Below are 22,483 nucleotides of genomic sequence, written 5' to 3'. Positions count from 1 at the left end.
GCAGACTTTTCTAGTGGCCGCGCCAATTCGTTGATATATATGTTTAAGAGGGTGGGGCTTAAGCTGCATCCCTGTCTCACCCCACGTCCCTGTGTGAAGAAATGTGTGTGTTTTTTGCCAATTTTAACCGCACACTTGTTGTTTGTGTACATAGATTTTATAATGTTGTATGTTTTACCCCCAACACCACTTTCCATCAATTTGTATAGCAGACCCTCATATCAAATTGAGTCGAAGGCTTTTTTGAAATCAACAAAACTTTGCCTTTGTTTTGGTTTGTTTGGTTGTCAGTTAGGGTGTGCAGGGTGAATACATGGTCTGTTGTAATTTAATTTGGTAAATAGCCAATTTGACATTTGCTCAGTACATTGTTTTCATTGAGGAAATGTACGAGTCTGCTGTTAATGATAATGCGGAGGATTTTCCCAAGGTTACTGTTGACGCATATTCCACGGTAGTTATTGGGGTCAAATTTGTCCCCACTTTTGTGGATTGGGGTGATCAGTCCTTGGTTCCAAATATTGGGGAAGATGCCAGAGCTAAGGATGATGTTAAAGAGTTTTAGTATAGCCAATTGGAATTTGTTGTCTGTATATTTGATCATTTCATTCATTCATCAACACCACAGGCCTTTTTGGGTTGGAGGGTTTTTATTTTATCCTGTAACTCGTTCAAGGTAATTGGAGAATCCAGTGGGTTCTGGTAGTCTTTAATAGTTGATTCTAAGATTTGTATTTGATCATGTATATGTTTTTGCTCTTTATTCTTTGTTATAGAGCCAAAAAGATTGGAGAAGTGGTTTACCCATATATCTTCATTTTGGATAGATAATTATTTGTGTTGTTTGTGTAGTGTTTTCCAATTTTCCCAGAAGTGGTTAGAGTCTATGGATTCTTCAATTACATTGAGCTGATTTCTGACGTGCCGTAGTGTATTTCTGTATTGTTTTAGTGATTCACCATAGTGAAGGCGTAGACTCAGGTTTTCCGGGTCTCTATGTTTTTCTTGGACAGGTTTCTCAATTTCTTTCTTAGATTTTTGCATTCTTCATCAAACCATTTGTCATTGTTGTTAATTTTCTTCGGTTTTCTATTTGAGATTTTTAGATTTGATAGGGAAGCTGAGAGGTCAAATATACTGTTAAGATGTTCTACTGCCAAGTTTACACCTTAACTATTGTAGTGAAACATTTTACCCGGGAAATTGTCTAGAAGGGATTGAATTTGTTGCCTAATTGTTTTTTGGTAGGTTTCTAAACTGCATTCCTTCCATCTCTAGCATTTATTAATGTTACTCAGTTCCTTTGGCTTTGATGCCTCGTGATTTGGTATTGCACTGTTCAATTTAGACTGTGATTTTGCTGTGGTCTGATAGGGGTGTCAGTGGGCTGACTGTGAACGCTCTGAGAGACTCTGGGTTGAGGTCAGTGATAAAGTAGTCTACAGTACTACTGCCAAGAGATGAGCTATAGGTGTACCTACCATAGGAGTCCCCTCGAAGCCTACCATTTACTATGTACAGTGCCTTGCGAAAGTATTCGGCCCCCTTGAACTTTGCGACCTTTTGCCACATTTCAGGCTTCAAACATAAAGATATAAAACTGTATTTTTTTGTGAAGAATCAACAACAAGTGGGACACAATCATGAAGTGGAACGACATTTATTGGATATTTCAAACTTTTTTTAACAAATCAAAAACTGAAAAATTGGGCGTGCAAAATTATTCAGCCCCTTTACTTTCAGTGCAGCAAACTCTCTCCAGAAGTTCAGTGAGGATCTCTGAATGATCCAATGTTGACCTAAATGACTAATGATGATAAATACAATCCACCTGTGTGTAATCAAGTCTCCGTATAAATGCACCTGCACTGTGATAGTCTCAGAGGTCCGTTAAAAGCGCAGAGAGCATCATGAAGAACAAGGAACACACCAGGCAGGTCCGAGATACTGTTGTGAAGAAGTTTAAAGCCGGATTTGGATACAAAAAGATTTCCCAAGCTTTAAACATCCCAAGGAGCACTGTGCAAGCGATAATATTGAAATGGAAGGAGTATCAGACCACTGCAAATCTACCAAGACCTGGCCGTCCCTCTAAACTTTCAGCTCAAACAAGGAGAAGACTGATCAGAGATGCAGCCAAGAGGCCCATGATCACTCTGGATGAACTGCAGAGATCTACAGCTGAGGTGGGAGACTCTGTCCATAGGACAACAATCAGTCGTATATTGCACAAATCTGGCCTTTATGGAAGAGTGGCAAGAAGAAAGCCATTTCTTAAAGATATCCATAAAAAGTGTTGTTTAAAGTTTGCCACAAGCCACCTGGGAGACACACCAAACATGTGGAAGAAGGTGCTCTGGTCAGGTGAAACCAAAAATGAACTTTTTGGCAACAATGCAAAACGTTATGTTTGGCGTAAAAGCAACACAGCTCATCACCCTGAACACACCATCCCCACTGTCAAACATGGTGGTGGCAGCATCATGGTTTGGGCCTGCTTTTCTTCAGCAGGGACAGGGAAGATGGTTAAAATTGATGGGAAGATGGATGGAGCCAAATACAGGACCATTCTGGAAGAAAACCTGATGGAGTCTGCAAAAGACCTGTGACTGGGACGGAGATTTGTCTTCCAACAAGACAATGATCCAAAACATCAAGCAAAATCTACAATGGAATGGTTCAAAAATAAACATATCCAGGTGTTAGAATGGCCAAGTCAAAGTCCAGACCTGAATCCAATCGAGAATCTGTGGAAAGAACTGAAAACTGCTGTTCACAAATGCTCTCCATCCAACCTCACTGAGCTCGAGCTGTTTTGCAAGGAGTAATGGGAAAAAAATTCAGTCTCTCGATTTGCAAAACTGATAGAGACATACCCCAAGCGACTTACAGCTGTAATCGCAGCAAAAGGTGGCGCTACAAAGTATTAACTTAAGGGGGCTGAATAATTTTGCACGCCCAATTTTTCAGTTTTTGATTTGTTAAAAAAGTTTGAAATATCCAATAAATGTCGTTCCACTTCATGATTGTGTCCCACTTGTTGTTGATTCTTCACAAAAAAATACAGTTTTATATCTTTATGTTTGAAGCCTGAAATGTGGCAAAAGGTCGCAAAGTTCAAGGGGGCCGAATACTTTCGCAAGGCACTGTACATACCCAGCGTGCGACAGAGCTGCAGGAGTTGTGACCCGTTTTTGTTTGTTATGGTGTCATAGTTGTGCCTAGGGGGGCATATGTGGGAGGGAATGCTGTCACCTGTACCAGCTGTTTGTCCTCTCTCTCTCTATTGTTGGAAGCTGCCATGGAAAACTAGATGAATTTAAAGCCAGTCAGAGCTGTAATTGTATTCATCTGTTTCTTTTTCTTTCCTTTATTTGAGGGGTGTGTGTGTGTGTAGGTGTCCTCTATTTCTCACGGGGCCGGGGAAGGTTATAGGATGGGGGGGGTCTGCTATTCCTTTAAGTGTTTGGGCTGGGGGTGAGGGGTGTTTGACTTGCCAGATGGGGAGGGCTTAGTGTCCCTCTGAGTGGGAAGACTTCACTAAGGGTTTTTCAGTTGTCATTTTACTGGAACTCTGCACTTAGTCTTTTTATAACATTATATCGTTGGCTGGCCTCACAGACACAAATGATGATGTCCCATTGGAAGTGATAGATAGATAGATAGATAGATAGATAGATAGATAGATAGATAGATAGATAGATAGATAGATAGATAGATAGATAGGTTTTTCCTTGTTAATGCTTTTCAAGCCTTTTCCTTCATTTTGTTTTTCGAATGAGCTGCAAACAAGATCATTAATCAGATATCAAACATCAGCCACATCTGAAGACTAGCACCCCTTTAAAACACTGGTTTTACCTTAACCACCTCATTTCCCCTCCTCTCCTACCATCCCCTCTCCTCATCTACCTTCTCTCCTTCTCTCCCCTCCTCTCCCCTCCTCTTCTACCCTCTCCTCTCCCCTCCTCTCCTCTCAGTTCCCCTCCTCTCCACTCCTCTCCTCTCTCTTCTCTCCTACCTTATCCTCTCCTCTCCTATCCTCCCCTCTTCCCTCCTCTCCTCTCAGTTCCCCTCCTCTCCACTCCTCTCCTCTCTCTTCTCTCCTACCTTATCCTCTCCTCTCCTCTCCTACCCTATCCTCTCCTCTCCTCTCCTCTCCTACCCTACCCTCTCCTCTTCCCTCCTCTCCTACCATCTCTTCTCCTCTCCTCTCCTCTCCTCTCCTCTCCTCTCCTCTCCTCTCCTCTCCTCTCCTCTCCTCTACTCTACTCTACTCTACTCTACTCTACTCTACTCTACTCTACTCTACTCTACTCCACTCCACTCCACTCCACTCCACTCCCCTCCCCTCCCCTCCCCTCCCCTCCCCAGCCTTCTCGACAACATTTACAGCTTCATTTATATAGGAGCTAGCCTGAACCCACAACTTCCCAAACAACAAGTCTGACACACTTCTGTTGCGGTAGGGCCCTTCAGTTCAGACACCAGATATGTTTACCCATGATAATCCAACACCACTACGGTGAATTTTGAGAAGGGGAAAAATTAGAGCAAGGGACTTTTTGTTAAAATATCAGTTTCTTTGCATTCCTCTAATGTCTCGTTCAATTTGCATCTTGGACTTTGATACTAATGTTGTGATTTAGGGGGAACAGCTGGAGTGGTGCATTAATCAACGTCCCTAGCTTACACTACCACACTACCACCTGTGCCATGAAGGTGCAGACATCTTGGCAGAAGCTGTAGTACACGTACTGTACAGAGAGGGAAGTTAAAGTGCGTTCGGAAAGTATTCAGACCCCTTGACTTTTTCCACATTTTATTACGTTACAGACTTATTATAAAATTGATTAAATAAATACAAATCCTCAGCAATCTACACACAATACCCTATAATGACACAGCAAAAACAGGTTTTTATAAAACAGAAGTAAGTATTCAGTCCCTTTGCTCTGAGACTCGAAATGGAGCTCAGATGCATCCTGTTTCCATTGATCATCCTTGAGATGTTTATACATCTTGATTGGAGTTCACCTGTGGTAAATTCAATTTATTGATTGGACATGCACTGTCAACTGTGGGACCATATATGGACAGGTCCCACAGTTGACAGTGCATGTCAGAGCAAAAACCAAGCAATGAGGTCAAAGGAATTGTCTGTAGAGCTCAGAGACAGGATTTTGTCGAGGCACAGATCTGCGGAAGGGTACCAAAATATTTCTACAGCATTGAAAGAACCCAAGAACACAGTGGCCTACATCATTCGGAATTGGAAGAAGTTTGGAACCACCAAGACTCTTCCTAGAGCAGGTCACCTGGCCAAACTGAGTAATTGGGTGAGGGAGGTGACTAACAACCCCATGGTCACTCTGACAGAGCTCCAGAGTTCCTCTGTGGAGATTGGAGAACCTTCCAGAAGGACAACCATCTCTGCAGCATTCCACTAATCAGGCCTTTATGGTAGAGTGGCCAGATGGAAGCCACTCCTCAATAAAGGCACATGACAGCTCGCTTAGAGTTTGCCAAAAGGCACCTAAAGACTCTCAGACCATGAGAAACAAGATTCTCTGGTCTGATGAAACCAAGATTGAACTCTTTGGCCTGAATGCCAAACTTCACGTCTGGAGGAAACCTGGCACCATCCCTAAGGTGAAACATGGTGGTGGCAGCATCATGCTGCGGGGATGTTTTTCCGTGGCAGGGAGACTAGTCAGGATCGAGGCAAAGATGAACAAAGCAAAGTACAGAGAGATCCTTGATGAAAACCTGCTCCAGAGCGCTCAGGACCTCAGAATGGGGCAAAGGTTCCCCTTTCAACAGGACAATGACCGTAAGCACACAGCCAAGACAACGCAGGAGTGGCTTCGGGACAAGTCGCTGAATGTCCTTGAGTGGCCCAACCAGAGCCTGGACTTGAACCCGATTTGAAAATCTCTGGAGAGACCTGAAAATAGCTGTGCTGCAACGCTCCCCATCCAACCTGATGGAGCTTGAGAGGATCTGCAGAGAGGAATGGGAGAAACTACAGGTGTGCAAAGACTCTAGGCTGTAATCGCTGCCAAAGGTGCTTCAACAAAGTACTGCGTAAAGTGTCTGAATAATTATGTAAATATGATATTTCAGTTGTTGTTGTTTTATATATTTGCTGAAATTTGGGGGAAAAACAGTTTTTGCTTTGTCATTATGGGGTATTGTGTGTAAATTGATGAGGGAAAAAAACAATTTAACCAATTTTAGAATAAGGCTGTAACGTAACAAATTGTGAAAAAAGTCAAGGGATCTGAATACTGCACTGTAACAGTTAGTCTATAGAAGATTATCTGTGTGACCCTTACCAAAAGGTCAGTAGTATAATTGCTGGAAAGCTAAGATCCGTTAGGCTTGTAGAGCTGAGTTAACAAGGTGTTGTTTGTCCTATAAACACAAGTTACAGTTAATTTGCCAAAGACACTGCGACACAGTGTGAGGCAACTTTCAGTAGTGCGAAAAATGTATGGAATTTCCGCGATGGTGAAGTCTTTCTGGTTTAGTCTGTGTTGTCTGGCACTTTTGAAGTCGTTTTTACAGCCATGATCAAACCCAAAGTGCAAACCTAATAACAAATGCGTCACTTGTAGAAATAGGTCAATTCAAGAATGTTAAACAACTGTCATGTATCTATCTGCAATAGAATACATCTGTGTTCCAGTGACATATTGTTTACACACTACCGTTATGGATGGAAAATGGTCCTACACTAGTAGTGTTACTTATATCCCCTCTCACAGACTGACAGAGTGGTTATGGTACAGGTGTCATATGTTCATTTGACTCGTTTCTCACAGCTTGAAAACAATCCTGCATCAACAGGAAATGTGAATCATTATGTGGATTATAATTAACTGACATTGTTGTAGGGGTTGGTACATTTTTTCATCAGGGCAAATCAAGTCTGACCTTTTTAAGCGGAAATAAAAATACTTTTTTTAACCTTGAATATACTACAAGTTTGGATGTCCTACTGGAAAATCTCTGTGAGAATAGTGAGGTACTGTACTGTATAGACCACGCACCCAGTGCCACAGTAGATGAAATGTACTGCCGTGTACAGTATGTATAGCATGCTGAAGATACTATATATCTGGACTGAAATCTCACACAAAAATCGCCCTATTTTGGGTGTGGGTTTGGGCATGTCAGACCTTAGTTTTACTGTCTCTCCTTACCCACTGGGCAAAAACTGGCTGAATCAACTTGGTTAGCATGTCATTTAACAACAAAAAGTTCATGTGATGACATTGAATCAACGTGTAAAACTGATTGGATTTGCAAAAAGTCATCAACATCAGGGAATTGACTCTTACCCCCCCCCCCCCCCCAACTAATTCAAGTTAGTTGAAAACTCAATGACATCTGTGCCCAGTGGGTAAGTCAAAGAGGATAAGACTTAGGTTGAGGCAGCGTTAGGTGAGAGAGGGGGGCTGGAAGCAGTTCATTGTGGTTCAGATGCTCAGAGACCAGGAGTCTTGTCTCAGGGGGATTGAGTTTCTCTGTGAGGAATGATAAAAAAAAAAGAGGCTTATTTTAACAAGGACTCTCTGGATAAAAAATGTTTTCCCACAGACCATGCCAAGGGCCTGCTTTAGGGTCAATGTCAGAGTCTGACCCTGTTATCTCAAGAGGGCTCCAGAAAGAGCTGGGGGATGACAATGATGTGTACACGTTTGCTACTATTAGTTCTGTGATTTGGAAGTTGTCCCCTCCATGTACTGTATAATTTTTGCTGTTAGTCATACTATTGACCACTACACTAGTTATATCACTGCACAGTTCTGTAATGAAAAAAAGGTGACCACAAAGTTCTAGAGGTTTGCTTTGTTCCTGTCCTGTACACATGTTGAGGATAGACAGTAAGCTTTGTGTTTGTTCTCTGTTCTGTACTGTTCTCCTGTCTTTGTGGTATTGTATCATTAACTGTGTTCAGCCTGTAAGCGTGTCACTTCTCTGTTTTGTTTGTAAGGTCTGAGGTTGTGTTCTATCCATTGTTGAGGTATCTCTTGTTCTTCTGTTCCACAATGTGTTTGATCTGATTCATATTCTGTCCCTTGTGTTGTCCTGTGTCGAGTTTTCACGTTGGTATGTGTTCATTTGTCTGTTTCAACCTGTCTTGTCCTTTGTGTTGTGCTTCTCTCTGTCTCTAGTTTTCTTGTGCCGTGTTCAGTCTCTGGTCTGTGCTGTGTTCAGTCTCTGGCCTGTGCTGTGTTCAGTCTCTGGCCTGTGCTGTGTTCAGTCTCTGGCCTGTGCTGTGTTCAGTGTCTGGCCTGTGCTGTGTTCAGTCTCTGGCCTGTGCTGTGTTCAGTCTCTGGCCTGTGCTGTGTTCAGTCTCTGGCCTGTGCTGTGTTCAGTCTCTGGCCTGTGCTATGTGTCTGGCCAGTGGTCTCGGTGGTCTGCCGCATCACTGATTCATCACCCCCTCACACCCACACAGGGCTGCATGTTTCCCCATACAGGAAGTCAAGGCTCTCCAGATGTGCTCAGAGAAGCTTTTTGGAAACATTTCTGTCTTTTGTTATTGAACGTCTTTTTTTTTTGTTTCAAACACTGCCTCCCGCTTCCCCTCGGGACACACTCACTCAGTAAGGAAAACTCTCGGTTGAAAATGTGATTGGGAAAGTGGTTCCCACCTCATCATATACTGACTTCAACATCATTGCCAGATGTCTAACTCAAACACGGCACAGTATATATAGAAAATCCCCAGAGATACAGAAAGTTTAAAGGCTGCCGAGGGACGTCAGTTTACACACTAACTGTATCCTGGCCTGTGCGTGGGCCTGGCCGCCTGCATGCTCCCTGGTGGGGTGGGTCGAACCATCTTCCATGTCAGGGGGATGGGGGGGGGGTGACACTTTGAGTGTGGTGGGGTTAGTAATGAATGCTGGGAATACCAGCATCCCTGGGAAAATGTACGCTCTGGGAACACAGTTTATTCTGCATGGGGATTACAATGACATCTCTAACGCAAACACTTTTCTTCACCCATGGCCAATGGGGGAATGGGACATCAAGTACTAGATCACTGTATTTGACCACTTAAGCCTGATAACACCCTTCAATTGTAGCATGACAATGAATAAAGAACATTGCTTACCATGGAAACAAATTATAATTGTGACATCACTCAAGAGTGGTAAAGCAGCTTTTACTGGTTCTAACATCAGACCTATAAGCTTGCTAAACAAACTGTTTAATTTTTTTTGGAACAAATACAATGCTATTTCTCTGTAAACAAATTAACAACAGACTTTCAGCATGCTTATAGAGAAGGACACTCAACATGTACTGCACTGACACAAATGACTGATGATTGGTTAAAATACATTGATAATAGATTGTGGGAGCTGTACTGTTAGATTTCAGTGCAGCCTTTGATATTTTTGACCATAACCTGTTGCTGAGAAAATGTATGTGTTATGGCTTTACAACCTCTGCCATATCGTAGATTCAGAGCTATCTATCTAATAGAACTCAAAAGGTTTTCTTTAATAGAGGCAGCGTTAGGTGACAGGGTTTGGCCTGCTATATCAGTTCTGTTATACTGACAGACAATATTCTAACAGTTTTAGAAACTTTAGAGTGATTTCTATCCAAATCTACCAATTATATGCATATCCTAGCTTCTGGGCCTGAGTAACAGGCAGCTTTCTTTGGGCATGCTTTTCATACGTAGGTGAAAATACTGCCCCCTACCCAAGAGAGCTGTTTTGGAATGGGTGGCCAGTAATAAACTAGTCCTGAACATCTCTGAAACTAAGCGCATTGTATTTGGTACAAATCATTCCCTAAATTTTAGACCTCAGCTGAATCTGGTAATGAATGGTGTGGCTGTTAAACAAGTTGAGGAGACTGAATTACTTGGCGTTACCTTAGTTTGTGAACTGTCATGGTCAAATCATATAGATGCAACGGTTGTAAAGATGAGGACAGGTCTATCCGTACTAAAAAAATGCTCTGCTTTTTTGACAGCACCCTCCAAAAACAAGTTCTGCAGGTCAAGTTTTGTCTAATCTTGATTATTGTCCAGTCATGTGGTCCAGTGCTGAGATGAAAGAGCTAGTTAAGCAGCTGTTTAATCAAGAAATGGTGGTGTGGTTGAAAAACTAGTTCTAATGACTCCAACCTAAGTGTATGTAAACTTCCAAATTCAACTGTATGTCCAGGTCAAGCCTCTGAGTGAGGAATGGAGCTTTATGAAGCGTTATGAAGCGTGATGAGAGGGTCAGAGGATCTACACTGCACATGCGTATCTTCTTACACAGTCTCACAGCCTCATTCTATAAAACCACAGAGTCCCTGATGCAGTCTGTCTTTCCCAGAAGCATGTTAATGCCCTAAGCACAAGCAGTGAGAGTGATTATCTATCCTAAGGGTCATCTCTGATGCCAACTCTAAAGACCATTCCACTAGGCTGTTTTGGCCTTCTGATCTCAGATGGTTTGTCCCGGTCAGCTCCTTAGGGATAACTGGTCAATTTCTTCCTCAAAGACCCTCATTCAAACCAACGTCCTCACTGGACCACCATGGAACACACCACCCTTCTCATGTCCACTACCCCCCCCCCCCCCCACACACACACACACACACACACACACACACACACACACACACACCTCCTCTGAAGTCCTTTCAACACCTAAAACAAGATCAAACTGGCAGAGATTACAGTTTCTCATTGAAGGGTTAGGTTACATGTGGTTTGAAGTAAGATGCAAAGGAATGTCATGCAATTCATTTGCAGTAAAACAGTCATTTGTTTTCTAGTGTTCCACAGCAGTTTTCCCTTGCATGCTCAATGACGTTATTATTCACTGTCAGAATAGCTATAATCGGAGATCACTCCGTGAACCAAGTGACACGTGCACTGCTGTCACCAAATTTGACACTCATCATCGTACAAACTTCAATCTTCTGTGACACTGAGGTGACTTGTGCTCATAAATAATCATGTGTGGTTTCCCGGGTAGCCAGTCGCTCTCTGAGTGTTTTGACGCATGGCCTTCTGGGACAGTGTGACCTCTGAGCCCTGGTGGTCCTGCCACTGTCCCCAGTGGATCATCGGGCCTGGGAACGTTTCACATGAACACTGTGGGAACTTGAACTGTACTGTACACCAGTGACAGAGAGGGGGTGAAATGTGTGTGTGTATGTGTGTGTGTGTGTGTGTGTGTGTGTGTGTGTGTGGTGTGTGTGTGTGTGTGTGTGTGTGTGTGTGTGTGTGTGTGTGTGTGTGTGCACATGTGTGTGTGTGCACATGTGTGTGTGCGTGCGTGCGTGCGTGTGTGTGTGTATGTGCACATGTGTGTGTGCGTGTGTTTGTGGAGTGTGTGTGGTGTATGGGGGTGTGTGCATGTGTGCTTGTGAGTGTCTTTGTGAATGTGTGTGTGCATGCTTGCCAGTAAGTGTGCCTGTGTGTGTGTGTGTGTGTGTGTGTGTGTGTGTGTGTGTGTGTGTGTGTGTGTGTGTGTGTGTGTGTGTGAGAGAGAGAGAGAACAACAACAAAACCTAAAATGGGAATCAATCAAACATGACACGGGGCCCTAACTAGCCTAGAATCAGGGTGATGGAGATTGGGAAGGAAATGTACGAGTCATGTTGTTGGAATAGTTTAAGAGTTTCAGTTTGGGGAATGGAAGTGCTAGTTTCTTTACACAGGCTTCAAGCTCTAAAGATCCACTGTATCTATGTTCGATGAACTGTTAGCTGGGTCATCAGGGGATTTAACATTATAAGAAATTAATCTTATTTATTTAGAACCTTTCATAGGCTACAATACCCAAAGTGGTTTACAGTAAGCTTTACAGTAAAGCAAACTAACACTAATACTTTTTTTCAGCACGTTTTATGATTCTGTTATTTACTTCTAACAGAACAGTTCATACATGTACAGTATTTCAACCTGAATATAATGTATGGGACAATTAATAAAAGTTTGCCTTGTGCCACAGATGTATCATGATTAGATTAGAAGTTTTACTACACATGCTTTTATAGTACACTCTCAGTCATCCAGTTCAAAATAAACACATTTTAATACCCCAAATCATTTTGAAGATGTTTTTTTATCCACTGACTCCCTCAAAGGTTTTCCTCATCCTCATCCTTCTCCTCCCTGTCTTCCCAAGGTTCCTTTCTTCCACCCTCTCTCTTTTTCCCACCCGCGTCCTGCATACAGGCCTGTGATCTATCCTTAACTGTTTCCAGACGTCTGCTGCTGCACCCCTTATCCCCCCCCCCCCCCGCACTTCAACCACAACAACAACCACCCCTCCTGTCCTCCTCCCCTCCACCCCTACTTCCCTGCTTCTTTCACATTCTCTATGTTCTAGATCTCTCCCTCTGTCTTCCAAGATTATGATGTGTTTACTCAGGAATACACTCCTGCTCTGTTATTGGCTGTATGTGGTCTGTGAGGGATGAGCCATGCCACCTTTGACACATATTGACCTCTGCCTTTAAAGTAACAAAATATGTCTGCATCTCGAATGTTACTAAAGGGGTCTGGTAGTGAACTAAATGGGGGAATGTTAGCAAAGGGGCCTGGTAGTGAGTGAACTATATGGGGGAATGTTACTAAAGGGGCCTGGTAGTGAACTATATGGGGGAATGTTACTAAAGGGGCCTGGTAGTGAACTATATGGGGGAATAGGTATCATTTAAGATTTTGCCTCAGCGTTGAGTTTTAAAACACAAAGCTACACGTTGTATCACCATAGCACACCATCAGTTTCTAAACAAAACCTCAAATCTGGTTTGTTGTTGCTGTTTTGTGGTCGCCCCTTTTGCCTACTTACATTTGTTTACTTGGAAACCAATTAGTGGTTGGACACAACAGCTGAATAGTTTAAGACCCAGCAGCATTGTTTCTGACTGAGTGTTAAGGAGAGGCTCACACTGACCTGTTTGTTAGTTGGACAGAACACTGGCAAAACAAGAACAAACACTCTCCAACATTGTTCTGTCCGTGTTCAGCAAGCCATCACATACCTCTCCTCTGAACCCATTCAGAACATAGAACCGGAATGTTGTGTTCAGAAATCCACATCTATTTTTTGAGAGGGGAGTGAACTTACATTGTATTCTAAGAGCCACATCTATTCTGTTTATTCTATTTCCATGATTAGGCCAGGGATCTTTCTGTGGCAAATAGTATTTTTGGATAAGGAACAGATTGTGCAGTCATGACATGTGATTTATATTGTAAGCTCCCAACTTTGTTAACCCTAACCCTGTTGGTCTTCCAGGGGTAAAAGACATCCATCATGATATGAGCGTATCAGTTGTGTATGTAAAGAGATATTAATGTTCGGACCAACTGTGAGTTCTGCTCTCCCCATGCCCAGAGCTCTGAGCTGTCATCAAGATGACTGAGCTCACTGGTTAAGCAGCGTAGGAGGGAACAACACCCGAACACTAGCCTTGGAGTCATCTATATCTCTCTCTCAATCAACTTGTTTGTCAAATCAGCCTTTGACTGTAAATCAGCCTTTGACTGTGAATCAACCTTTGACTGGGTGGGGAGTGTGTGTGGGGTTTTGTCTTTAACACATGGGTAAAGCTCAATAAACTGGGAGGAATGTGGTGAATAAAAACAAAGGCTATCATGTAGATGACATTATTCAGTGTTTTTATTTTGAATATGTTTGCAGAATACATCTCTCCTGCCGCCTGTCACCATGAGGAGTGTCAGAGTGTCCACTCTCCATCTGACAGCCCTACTAACAGGTGAGAGGAACAACCTAATGAAATACCATAAAAATACACTGTATTGACTGGAGTCTTTCCTGGTCAGGTTACATGGTAGGGGAAAAACGCCTAGCTCTAGTGTCCAGCTAAGTAGCCATTGAGATTGTTGCCGGTGTTCTTTAATATGGAAGGCAAAGAGCCTGTATCAGTTTAAAAACATAATTATCATCCCTCCTCCTTTCACCTCCAGACTCTTCACATCCCTCATCACTGTGTAATTGGATGGATTTCTGAGTTGTTATTGCTATATTAACCTTTGACCCTTGACCTGGGGATCTAGCTGTTTGACCCCAAACCTGATCTTTCCTTGTTTGTGTTGACTGCAGCTCTTTTGCACTTCTGCCCTGAGTACCGTTGCGTGGAGATCTCCCCTAGCAACAGCGAGGTCGTCATGACACCGGGCGACTCCATGATCTTCACCTGTTCTAGCTGGGGGACAGTCGGATGGAGGTTCAAGCGGAATGACGACATTCCCTATTTTGGAGTGGAGAACCAGAACACAACCAGTGTTCTCATTCTGGACAACGTGACGTGGAGACACACAGGAGTGTACGTCTGTGCCGAGGCTTTGACGGACGAGGCTAGAGAGGTGGCAGTCTTTGTGCCGGGTGAGAACACCGTCATAACTATACACTCTGTCACAGATAATAACCTAGGTTAGCTTAATCAAATGTTTTGTTCCCAATTCCCAGGTAAATATTGTATATTGTAACATCAATCTCAGCTCTTAGGCCTCAATATCTTGGTTCAATCATGATATGAATTAAATCTTCTTATCTCTCACATGGTGTGAAATTATTCATCTTATCCCTCCAGCTAAGTCTTCCTCTCCTCCACACAGACCCTGAAGTGTGGTTCATTGAGAGCTCCCACGGCATGGTGACCAAGACCAGCGAGGAGGGGACCATCCCCTGTGTGGTCACCAACCCCCACATCAACGTCACCCTCTACGAGACGGACAGTGACATGCACCTAAAGGGGGTCTACATCCCCAGTGAGGGCTACAGGGCATCCCTGGAGGACAGGACCTATGTGTGTCGTGGGGAGCTGAACGGAGAGGAGAAAGAGTCCCAGGAATTCTACGTCTTAAGTATAGTTGGTGGGTACCTGGAAGGGGCAGGGGGTCGGCGATGGGGCTGGTATAGAGAAGAACACTATTGTCTGCTCAAACCTATAGCTTGTTTATTTATTTATGTATAGGGGACAAAGCACATTAATCAACATCAATATTACAATAATGCCACCTCCATGTAAATGTTGCCTGGGTTGTAATTACATGCACTGTACTGTACAGCATTGTTGATGTGCATGTCTGAATTTAACAAAGTATTGCAGTATTGCACAAGGGTATTCATCTATTGGTCTCACTTAAAAGGCTATCAAGCTGTTGTATGTCAGACTGAAAAATAACAAATGAACTATTTTTCTCCTTCCTGCTCTCTGCCTCCCTCCCTCCCTCTTCTCCTTTCTCCCTCTCTCTCCACACACTTCTCGAATTAGTCCCGGAGACAATCGACGCCTACATCAATGCGTCTAAGACGGTGCTGAAGCAGGGCGAGCCTCTGACAGTGAACTGCACGGTGCACGGAGTGGAGCTGGTCTTCTTCTCCTGGGACTACCCCAACAGAGACGTGAGTGGGAGAGAAGAGAGGAGAAGAGAACAAGGGCCTTTTGTTTGACTTTCCCTTCACTCGTCCCGGGGAGACATAGAGTAAATTGCATCAAGATGTCTGCTCAGCCACACCTAGATGTGTTAAATCCCGTTTCAATCTCACTCACAACAGACACATGGTTTTCATATCATTATTGATAATGCAGTGCATTTATGGTGTTAAAATTGTTTTAAGTTTGAAGGCCCTTGCTATAGGATTTCACTGACATAATACTTATACAACTGTATAAAATCAAACCTTCTTGTTAAACTTGTCGAATCTTATATTACTTAAATAGCCGGGGGACTAACTGCAGAAGATGTTTTGAGTAATCTAAAAATATTTTTTATTCCCTTTATATTAAAGCATTGCATGCATCTATAATCTCGTTTGCATAGTGGGATACAGTCGAGCAGAGGCGTTTTAAAACATTTCTACACAAAGGTTTTTAGCCGGGTAAAAAAAGTTTTATGAACGCATTTCATGCAATTCTTTGTCATTTATGACAGAAAACAATAGTAGAATATTTGTTTAATACCACAAATGACTGAAATAAGTGTCTACTCTGACAGTGACAAACTGAGACCAATAAAAACAACCTGGTCTTGAATGCAAACAGGCCAAATGAAGAGACACAGATTGCACATATTAGTAGGAATCTATATTATTATTATATTATATTATATTATTATATTATATTATTATTATATTATAGGCTTCAGTAGGCTACTAAATAAACGTTCCAGTGGCACTGGCTAACCCAGTGTTGACGATGAAGCCTTGCTTTCTCACCGGTGCTGTTCGCTCAGAATCGCTCAAACATTGTTGAGAAAAAAATTATTAGCAGACAGATTAATCGTATCTTTTCAGCAGTAGGCATTTGCTTTCCAAACTGCACATTTTTCTCCCGATTGCATTTAGAAATTTGTGAAAGGCAAACCATGGAAATATAATACATAGATGGCAGTTCCCATTCCAGTCAGGACTGGCAGCCATCGCTAGCGTTTAAAGGAAAACTCCACCCCAACATTTTTCTGCATGTCAGCAATCATGTTTTCAAGATATATAACTTTCAAAATACTCAAATACAGCTGGTATGATGCATTGTGCATGATATGATGCTGTGTTTGCGTCATATGACGCAACATGCATCATACTGGCTGTATTTGTGTATTTTGAAAATTAAATACCTAGAAAACTTGATTTCTGACATGCAAAACATTGTGGGACTATATCAACAATGGACTAATGAAACAAATACCAAAATATAGTTGTGTGGAATTTTCCTTTAACATTCAAATGACCAGGTTTAGTGGTTCCAAGACACTTCTATAGATGATATGTCTATTGCCACAATGGAACAAAGTTGGTATTTTTTCAATGTAATTTGAAGAAATGAATTTCAATTTATCAGGGGGTACTGCAGCACCTCCAGCACCCGTACTTCCAGTGGCTATGATTACTTAGTTTGTACTTCAAAAGTCTTCTCACAGACTTCAAAATGTTACCGATGCATCCCTTTCCTCTCCTGTGTCTGCCAGGTGGACTTCATCGAGCCATTGACAGACATCCTGTCGTCCCAGAGCATGCGCTCCTGCCTCGCCGTCTCTAAGGCGACGCTGGCCAACACAGGGCAGTACGTGTGTCACGTTCACGAGAGTGTCCAGGACCAGAGGGCCACCGCCAACGTCAACATCACCGTCCTCGGTGAGAAGGAGACAGGGAGAGACTCTCTCAAAACAAACTATGACTGGATTGCTTATTATTATGGGTCTTTTTTAGACTGAAAGAGCTCCATTCATAACATGAACCTCCATGCACTAGGTGAGAGAGAGAGTTCTGTTCAAATAAACCACATTTGATTTATTTTACTTTTCATGTAGCTTGCTATCGTCATTGAGAATACAAGCATCTGTGTTTTGTGAGATCACCATCAATTAAAATCAAATTAATATTGAATTATTATTTTTAATAACATGAATCTACAAAATTCTCCAATCTGAGGGTTTGTATAGAATCAGAAACAGCAGTGCAAACTGGAGATATTTTTTATCTGTGTTTTTAACTTCTGAAGTTACTTAAAATGATTAAAAATCATTCAACTTAACTGCAGCTAACTAGCTGCAAATTGAAAGACAACAATGTTTTTTGAAGGGTAAAACCAACATTTTTCTCCATCTTTGAGTATTGGATGTAGCCTAAGCTACAGTCGTTCCTCTGCTTACTCTGATCCCACTGAGGTGTGTTATATTTAGGCCACAGTAACCAGACATGTATAAACTGCCTAATTCATAGCCAGGGTATGCTTACTGAGAATCTGTCTCTCTCCAGTGCTCTGGACGAATGCTCTGGACAGCCCACTGGAAATGACAGATCCTCGTTTCAACCAGTTCAATAGAGCACGCCATCAATCAAATCAAATTGTAGTTGTCACATGCACCGAATACAACCTTACCGTGAAATACTTACTTACAAGCCCTTCGCCAACAGCGCAGTTCAAGAAATAGAGTTAAGAAAATATTTACTAAACAAACTAAAGTAAAAAATTGAATAAAAAGTAACAAAATAAAATAACGAGGCTATATACAGGGGGTACAGGTACCGAGTCGATGTGCAGGTCATTTGTACATGTACAGTAGGTAGGGGTAAAGTGACTATGCATAGATAATAAACAGCAAGTAGCAGCAGTTTAAACAATAACTACCTCATTGTATACAGTACCTAATCAGCAATAAACTGAATACAGTGCATTTAATACAAGGTACTTTTGATATCATAGTGTATAGGTTATCCCATACTGGGCACCAGATTATAAGAATACTGGGTATAGAGCTATGGATCATGATGTTAAGGCCTAATGGTTTCTTCCCTTGCCTGGGTGCCAGTCTTTCACCGAGGCAAGGGACGTTTTATCCTATTCGTCTATTTCTTCGCTCCTGCAGGCCACATGTTCTTTCAGGAAGTAAACAGAGGTGCTCTACTTATAATGTGGTCACTAATGACAACCTTCCTCCTTCGTCAGAGCGAGGCTTCGTGGAGCTGAGGTCTGTCCAGGAGCGTAACGTCTCGGCCCAGCTGCACCAGAACGTAGAGCTGAGGGTTGAGATCGAGTCCTACCCCGCTCCACGTGTCCGCTGGACCAAAGACAACGCCACCGTCAACGGAGACAACACCGTCATCACCAGGCAGGAGCACGAGACCAGGTCAGACCACCTGGACGATCATCAATTCTAATCAATTTGGAGATTGAATTTATCAATAACTTGGTCTATTTGTCATTGTATGAAAGCAGAACAACAGATCAACAGGATTTACAAGTACACTTGCATGGTATGCAATGCATCATGTTAGCCACTCAATGGGGAATTTACCATCTCTGATTCCTGCTGGGTGTTAAATGATGTAGCCTTGCTGTCGGAGAGGATTGGGTTACCTGTTGGTATTATCTTGCGTTGACTGATAGGGACTGGATGTCTCAGAAGTTCTTAGGGTCTTACAGATGTTGATGGATTGAGTAAGATGCTTTAGTCCTGCTAACATATGGTTTTTCCAGGATCAGTTTTGATTGATTTCATGACATTTATAACGGTGTGGCTCTCCTTTTCTCTTCTAACTCAGGTACGTCAGCATATTGACCTTGGTGAGGATCAGGACGGAACAGAAGGGACTTTACACTGTTCTCGTCGCCAACGGAGACGACACCAAGGAAGTGACATTTGATCTGGAGGTCAAAGGTTAGTAGCCTTTAAAGAAATATAAACCATTGGGGTGTAATCTCATTAGTCTTATGTGACTCCTCCTTTTCGTCATCAGCACTGATTTGAAAGAACTACATCCACCATGGTCCATTGCTTTCACCCTCCCTACGCTTTGAGATCAGTGCAAATAAAGGAGAGGCGATGAGGATAAAAAAAAGTATATTTAGACTTAAGACTATGGAGAGGCAACATGGCTCAACATTGACCTATACTTATCATCTAGAGTCGGGGGATATGTAGTTCCTAACCCTGTATCCCTATCTGTGTAGTTCCCCCTCAGATAACAGACCTGTCGGACCACCACCTCCCAGGGAAGAGGCATGCAGTGACCTGTGTGGCCGAGGGGGTCCCCTCCCCCTCCATACAGTTTTTCAGCTGTGACAGCATGCTCAAGTGAGTCATGTCATCATGATCATCATCATCATCATCACAGTCTCTGTCACACTGTGAACACTAGAGGGCACACTTTGCTTACACTCGTTTTTACCATTTGTGTTTTAGTAATTGCAGTTTAAACTTAAGTCAGGCCAGCTATGGGTTATTAGACTGCTTCTATACCTAAGTCTGCTCTGAGGGCATTAGCTGACAGCATTTACCTCTGACACAACTGAGTAGAGGTAGCAGTAGTAGTACACCTGTACTACTGCACTATTGATTATCATTAGAACATCTCTCCCAGGTGCAGTAACCGGAGCACAGTGTGGCAGCCCCTGGTGTCAGACCCTGAGACCCTGAGTATCCAGACCAACATTAGTTTCAATGAGAGCCGTAAGGTGGGCCAGGTCCGCAGCCAGGTCACCTTCCACAAGCCCCAACAGGTGACCGTCCGCTGTGAGGCCAGCAACGAGGGAGGAGTCCGCAGGAGAGACGTCAAACTGGTGTCCAGCAGTACGTATCTCAAATAGAAGACAACATATTGATGATATTATATGAAGACATTATTTTATCTATGGGGTTCTATGTATCTACGCACACATACTCTATTCAAGGAAGGATAAAGTAGGCAACTCAAGTCCTGAAGAGTTGCAGGCTCTTGGTTCCAGTCCAGTACTAACAAATCTGATAATTCATAGTTTATGTTCTGGGTGAATCTTTTACTAGGAAAAAATCTGTAGACTACTGTATTTCTACTATGTAATAGTTGAATGTTAATGTTCTGTGTTGTGTTCCAGCTCTGTTCTCCCAGGTGGCAGTGTTGGCTGCGGTTCTACCCCTGGTGGTCATCCTCATCACCTCCATCATCATCCTCATCGCTGTGTGGAGGAAGGTGAGACTACACAGAGAGGACACAGTGAATAATGTTTAAACAACTACTATCAACTCACTCATAGTATCTCAATGTCCCTGAGTGATTGGGTAACTCTAACTATTCTGTGTTGCCTCAGAAGCCTCGCTATGAGATTAGATGGAAGGTGATAGAGTCAGTGAGTCTGGATGGCCATGAGTACATCTACGTCGACCCCATCCACCTGCCCTACGACCTGGCCTGGGAGATGGCTCGAGACAGCCTGGTGCTGGGTAAGTACCAGGAACCACGGGAGAAGGGGGTACCAATGCACAATATACACTGCAGTGGCGGTCTTGCCGTTTAAGATGAGGGAGGACAATTATTATTTTCATGAGCATGGCCTTATTTCTATTACAGCATAACGGAAGACTGTCATTCGTATTTCATTCACCCAGTTCAATGTAACAGCAATAGATTTAGGCTACTACATGATACTAGAATTTTCCATATGCCCATCATGAGGTTGCAGAACCTAGCCTGTGAATGAAAGTTTACAACATAGCTGCACAGGTTGAGAGAGATTTGGGTAATCAAGGTGACAGACATTGATACATTCAATACCGCCTTGCACATTCAGGTATGTTTATCCCCGTTTCATTCCGTTTGCTTCCGTTTAAGAAACATTTTTCAACAGAATTGACGGAATGAATACACCCCTGATCATACGCAAACACAGTTCAGTTTCATAGTAGCCACATACAAACAGCATGATCATTTTGCTCATTGTATAATCCCTTCTCGCATCTACGCACTCTCCTCCTCACCTTTTCGCTTTGCTTGTGGACTTCAGTGCAAAACACATCAGCTGTCTGTGACCAGGCAAAAAAACCTTTCCAAGCCAAACATTTATATCATCACCGCTAACCGCTACACACAGCCTCCATCATAGTCACCATATTAATGTTATAGTAAACATACACAATATATACAAAAGTATGTGGACACCACTTCAAACTAGTGGATTCAGCCATTTCAGCCACACCCATTGCTGATAGATGTATAAAATCGAGCACACCTCCATGCAATCTCCATATACGGCACGGTAGCCTAGTGGTTAGAGCATTGGACTAGTAACCGGAAGGTTGCAAGTTCAAATCCCAGAGTTGACAAGGTACAAATCTGTCGTTCTGCCCCTGAACAGGCAGTTAACCCACTGCTCCTAGGCTGTCATTGAAAATAAGAATTTGTTCTTAACTGACTTGCCTAGAAAAATAAAAAATAGACAAACATTGGCAGTAGAATGGCCTTACTGAATGACTTTCAACATTGCACTGTCATAGGATGCCACCTTTCCAACAAGTCAGTTTGTAAACATCATCTGTCCTCAGTTGCAACACAGTCTAACGAGTTCCAAACTGCCGCTGGAAACAATGTCGGCACAATAATTATTTGTCGGGAGCTTCATGAAATGGGTTTCCATAGTCAAGCAGCCGCACACAGGCCTAAGATCACCATGCGCAATGCCAGGAGTCGGCTGGAGTGGTGTAAAGCTTGCAGCCATTGTGCTCTGGAGCAGTGAAAACGCATTATCTCGAGTAATTAATCACCTTTCACCATCTGGCATTCCGACTAACGAATATGGGTTTAACGGATGCCAGGTGAACACTACCTGCCCCAATGCATAGTGCCAACTGTAAAGTTTGTTGGGGGAGGAATAACGGCTGTTTTTCATGGTTCAGGCTAGGCCCCTTAGTTCTAGTGCAGGGAAATCTTAATGCTACAGCATACAATGACATTCTAGATGATTCTGTGCTTCCAACTTTGTGGCAACAACCTTTGGGGAAGGTCCTTTCCTGTTTCAGCATGACAATGCCCCCATGCACAAAGCGACATCCATACAGAAATGGTTGGTCGAGGTCGATGTGGAAGAACTTGAATAGCCTGCACAGAGCCCTGACCTCAACCCATCAAACACCTTTAGGATGAATTGGAACGCCGACTGCTAGCCAAGCCTAATCACTCAACATCAGTGCCCGACCTCACTAATGCTCTTGTGGCTT

At 42.9% G+C, this 22,483-nt stretch overlaps 1 protein-coding gene across 3 annotated transcripts in view; it reads left to right on the top strand.

Moving 5' to 3' along the window:
• Positions 1-22,483, top strand: part of LOC110504831 (platelet-derived growth factor receptor beta) — a 38,347-nt gene that overhangs the window by 6,909 nt on the left and 8,955 nt on the right. For 2 of the 3 annotated variants that reach the window (XM_036970013.1, XM_021583667.2), the window contains exons 2-12: positions 13,689-13,764; positions 14,112-14,393; positions 14,627-14,884; positions 15,286-15,416; positions 16,979-17,144; positions 18,460-18,640; positions 19,056-19,171; positions 19,465-19,588; positions 19,875-20,083; positions 20,368-20,462; positions 20,581-20,713. In XM_036970013.1, the coding sequence (XP_036825908.1) occupies positions 13,716-13,764; positions 14,112-14,393; positions 14,627-14,884; positions 15,286-15,416; positions 16,979-17,144; positions 18,460-18,640; positions 19,056-19,171; positions 19,465-19,588; positions 19,875-20,083; positions 20,368-20,462; positions 20,581-20,713 (1,744 nt within the window). In that variant the 5' untranslated portion in view covers positions 13,689-13,715. The remainder of the gene's footprint in view (positions 1-13,688; positions 13,765-14,111; positions 14,394-14,626; positions 14,885-15,285; positions 15,417-16,978; positions 17,145-18,459; positions 18,641-19,055; positions 19,172-19,464; positions 19,589-19,874; positions 20,084-20,367; positions 20,463-20,580; positions 20,714-22,483) is intronic. The other variant, XM_036970012.1, reaches the window with a different exon arrangement.

Source organism: Oncorhynchus mykiss, chromosome 31 (assembly GCF_013265735.2).
Source record: "Oncorhynchus mykiss isolate Arlee chromosome 31, USDA_OmykA_1.1, whole genome shotgun sequence".
Classification (NCBI taxonomy): domain Eukaryota; kingdom Metazoa; phylum Chordata; class Actinopteri; order Salmoniformes; family Salmonidae; genus Oncorhynchus; species Oncorhynchus mykiss.
This window is presented reverse-complemented; position numbering and strand designations above follow the sequence as displayed.